This window comes from Octodon degus, unplaced genomic scaffold, assembly GCF_000260255.1.
Source record: "Octodon degus isolate 3935 unplaced genomic scaffold, OctDeg1.0 scaffold00493, whole genome shotgun sequence".
Classification (NCBI taxonomy): domain Eukaryota; kingdom Metazoa; phylum Chordata; class Mammalia; order Rodentia; family Octodontidae; genus Octodon; species Octodon degus.
Genome location: NW_004525069.1, coordinates 11,808 through 16,459, shown reverse-complemented (window position 1 = coordinate 16,459; position 4,652 = coordinate 11,808). Strand labels below are relative to the sequence as shown.

Sequence of the window (4,652 nt, the reverse complement as noted above, 5' to 3'; positions counted from 1 at the left end):
CAATAAAGACAAGGCAGGTGGCATTACCATTCCAGACTTAAAATTATACTACAAGGCTACTGTGATAAAATCAGCATGGTACTGGCATCAAAATAGACCTGAGGATCAATGGAATAGATTAGAACACACTGAAGCCCCTTTGAACACACTCAGCCACCTTATCTTTGACAAAGGGGCTAAACATACTCACTGGAAGAAAGACAGCCTCTTTAACAAATTGTGCTGTAAAAACTGGCTCTCTACATGCTGAAAACTCAAACTTTCGGTGAACTAAGCTACTGCACTGCAGATGGTAATTTGTAATAGTAGTTTCATGTTTGGAATGCCTGTCATTCTGGTATTCTGAACATGGGCTGCTTGTCATGGCATGCCAGTTACTGCTCTGATGTCTCTCGGGTAGGTGGATGTTCAAAAAGAAGGGGGTGGTGAATGAAAGGAAGAGACAGGAAAAGGAATATTGTGGGCTGTCCTGCTTCAAGGTTGTATATGGTGAGATTTTTGGACTAATGCGCAAACATTGGAAGTATATAATTCTTTATCCTATTTTTAAAATATCATCCAATTTTTAAATGTTTTTATCATATTATGTAGGGACTCAAAGTTCAACATAGCAATACTTGATGAAAAGTACCTGTTACTTATTATGCTTAAGATGTTTGATATGCAGAGAGATAGTGAGGTTAAGCTTAATAGCCTGAGTTGTTTGATAATAGCAATAAGCTTGTCTTCTGAATGGTTAACAACCTAAGTTTGCAGACCAAAATAGAGAAAAAGGAGGGCTACAAGGAAAGCCAACCTTTTGGCCTTAACCTTCTAAGGTCCATTAAGACTCAGGACATATGAGAACTTGTACTGTAACGTCATGTACCTCGATAGTGTCCCAAATTTTCTGATCAAGGAGATTATGGGGCCAAAGAGGAAAGTGATTGATGATATAGAGTGTGCCTAAGGAGAATCACATGGAGAGAAAACATTCTCTCAGGCTTTCACAGAGAGCACATTGGCCAAGCAATGGCCGTGACTCATCCACATGGCTGACACTGACAAAGGTTCTACAATCTGAGGAACAGGATATCAGGATAAATCCTGAGGGGATTTCACTGACCTTACCAGACCCAAAAGCCACAACTCTTGTTGCATATGTCCTGCTTTGCCTTGGTCTTAACCATCCAATAGAAAAGTATGAAGACGAAATATAGGAAGTAAAGCCATTCTGTTATGTTGAGCTGTGGGGGACTCAGGTCAACAATTTCTGACACTGCCAGTTAAACAGAAGACCCATTGCTATTATGGGCTATTGGACTCTTTTAGAATATTTTGCTGAGTTTACACACCTATAATATTCAAATAGCGGAACTTAGCAAAAAAGGGGTGTACAGATGAGGATAGATATATAGTTACCTTGTTAATGAATAGAATGATTTGTTCTAATGGCGTTTGTAAATATGATCTCAAGTCCACATCTTGTACAGCAATTAACCACTAAGAAGAATGTATGCAATGTGTTAGTTATTGAAACTGTTGTAGCGATTTGATTTGAAACTGTCTGATTGCTATTTGTTTATCAATAAAATTATGAAAATAAATAAATACATGAATAAATAAATATTTTAAGTGGGTGAATTGCTTCTGACATTGGCAGTTCTATGGATAACCCACTACTATTATAGACTACTGGACTACATTGGATTGTTTTCCGGAATTCACACACCTGCATTTATTATTATTTTAATATTTTATTAATTTATTTGATACAGGGTACCTCTACACACCTCACTCATCGTGATTCTCCTGTCTTAACCTGCCCACTGCTGGGATTACAGACATGGGGCACCATGCCCAGTTTCAGTGGCATCATGGTGTGCCCTAGTTCCAGGGCCAGGAAGGCATGAAGTACCAGGGAACTAACCTAAGTCCTTGTGTAATCCACATTCAAACAGTGATTTAGTCTCATTACACTGGCTGATATTCATCTGGGAATTTAGAAAGAAAGTGAGGCACTCTTTAAATATTATCATGAATACTATAATTATTTGTAAAATACTTATGTGCACTATAATTTAACACATAAATAATAGATTTGTTCATTAAAACTTTGTATCTTTCAAATTTGAGGCAGTTGTAATGCATCATTTTTAATTTCCACATGTTCTCAATTTTACAGTTAACAACAGTTTATATAAAAGAGAACATCTTTAGTTTTTACTCATAATTAATTATATATGTAATAGACACTGAAACACACAAGCAAGATAAAAGCATGTAGATGTGTGAATTACAGGAGATTCACTCTTTACAATTAGGGTCAGAGTGTACCGAAAGCAGATATTAATGGAAAATTTGTCTGCTATGCAACATTTCTGAAATAGTCACTGAAGTCATATACAACAGACATAACTTTCAGTACTAAGTACAATTTTTCGTGCTGTGGTAGCTACTCAAGATCTTCAGAATTCTTAGAACATGTATTCCTCAGGGAAATTTAAATAGATCAAAATAGAGTTCAGGAGAAGTGATACAAAATATTTCATAGTAAAATTCTCAGAAGTAAACTAATGTTTGTAAAAATTGTAAAATATTTAAAGAAATTAAATCTTAAGAAAATTATAATTAATCTGAATTTCCTGGACTGTGCATGAAATGTTTCTTTCTGAAACATAAAGACCTAAGAAACAGTCTCCTCATTGCCGCCTTCATCTCCTTATTTCTAAATGTATAGATGACAGGATTCATAAAAGGTGTGATAATAGCATCAAAGATAGCTAAAAATTTATCTATAGGTAAGGTAGGGAATGGCCACACATAGACAATAATGCAAGGACCAAAGAAGAAAAGTACCACAGTGATGTGAGCTGAGAGAGTCGAGAGTGCCTTGGCAAAACCACCTGAAAAGTGTTTCTGAACCGTGAACAAAATGAAGACGTAGGATAAAATCAAGATGAAAAAGGTGCCCAAGGAGATTAAACCACTGTTGGTTGTGACAAGAAACTCCAGTCCATAGGTGTCTACACATGCAAGTTTGATGAACCTGGGAAAATCACAATAGAAGCTATCCATCTTGTTGCTTCCACAGAAGGGTAAGTTCACAACAAAAGCCAGTTGGATTACAGAATGGATGAGTCCAATGGTCCAAGCAACAGCCAGAAGACAAATGCACATCTTCGGGCTCATGATGGTCAGGTAGTGGAGAGGCTTGCAGATGGCAGTGTATCTGTCATAGGCCATGACTATCAGCAGCACCATCTCAGTACCTCCAATAGTGTGGATAAAGAACATTTGAGTGATGCACCCTTTCAAGGAGATGACTTTATATTTTCTGAAGAGATCATACATCATCTTTGGAGTTGCAATGCTGGACACACCTGTATCGATAAAGGAGAGATTTGCCAGCAAGAAGTACATTGGGGTATGTAAGTGATGATCTGCGATGATTGTGAGCACAATGAGAAGGTTTCCTAGCATGCTTGCTACATAAAATATTGTGAAAAACAGGAAAAGGAGAATCTGAATTCTCCAAGAACTCGTGAGTCCCAGCAACAAAAATTCAGACAGCACTGAGTGATTTCTTCCATCCATCAGCTTCTTGTGGAAGGCTCATCAAAAAACTACTATTCCTTCAAGAACATATGAGGCAGAAAATGTAATTTTTGTGTTGAATGAGACATCTTGTTTATAGAGTAATGGCACAAATGTCAAAAACTAAAGATCACTGATCATTTCTCACAGGTATAATTACACAACACAAGTCACCACAAATTATTCAAAGAATGCCTATCTCTTTACAATCAATTAATTATGGAACTTCAAATTCGTTTGAGCTCTGGCGTATGAGCAAGAAGACAGAATATAAACCAAGGCACCTAAAAATTAAAGAAAAGTATATTAAGAAACAGAGAGATTTATACCTCCTGACTTTATATGAAAATAGTGCCAGAGAATAAAAATATGCTAAAACGTTATAAATTATTTCCTTTGTTATACACAGCTGCCTGTCTTCTTTTGGGATTCTTTCTTTTCACTGGCATGTCCAAATTCTCTAGATTCACAATTGTGTCACCAGCAAAAAGATAACTTTCATTTAAAGCTTGCTTTCAATTTTGGGCCTAATCATCATTGATATTTTTTGAAAATAGAAGGTCTACTCTAATCTTCTTTTTATGGCTACTCTACCTTTCTGTTACACATTGGTCTGTTCTTTTATTTTGAAATAAGATGCTTGCCATTTTTCTGACCAGTACATTCCATTTTTCTTTTTTATATTTTTCCCACACTGATTAAGATAAGCTTCTAAAAAACTTTTCTCTACCCTCTGCTTTTTTATTCTTCTTACACAACTTAGTTCATTTTATCCATCTGTACACACTATTTGCTTTTATTTTTATCCCTGTTGAGCCTACCCTTCTTATTTCATGATTTCCATCTCATTACATTTATCTATGCACTTTAAGATAGTCCAGTAAACCTCAACTTCCAGCTCAAATTTCTATTGTCAAAAAAATCATCTTATCTTTAGTTTCTGTTCCTGAATTGCCCAGAATCTGAGAATCAACTGTGTGCCTCTTAAACTTACCTCAATTGGTAATATTCCTATTCTTTCACATAACTGCAACTAAGAGATTTTATTGAAATAATCCTCCACCATAAATTCTGCT

The 4,652-nt window shown here is 35.9% G+C and overlaps 1 protein-coding gene across 1 annotated transcript; it reads right to left on the bottom strand.

Annotated features, from left to right (window-relative positions):
* Window positions 1–2,610: 2,610 nt before the first annotated feature.
* Window positions 2,611–3,576, bottom strand: LOC101585337 (olfactory receptor 4F3/4F16/4F29-like). The gene has a single exon (XM_004648628.1). The coding sequence runs from the start codon at window positions 3,574–3,576 to the stop codon at window positions 2,611–2,613; it is 966 nt and encodes a 321-aa protein (XP_004648685.1).
* Window positions 3,577–4,652: the final 1,076 nt, after the last annotated feature.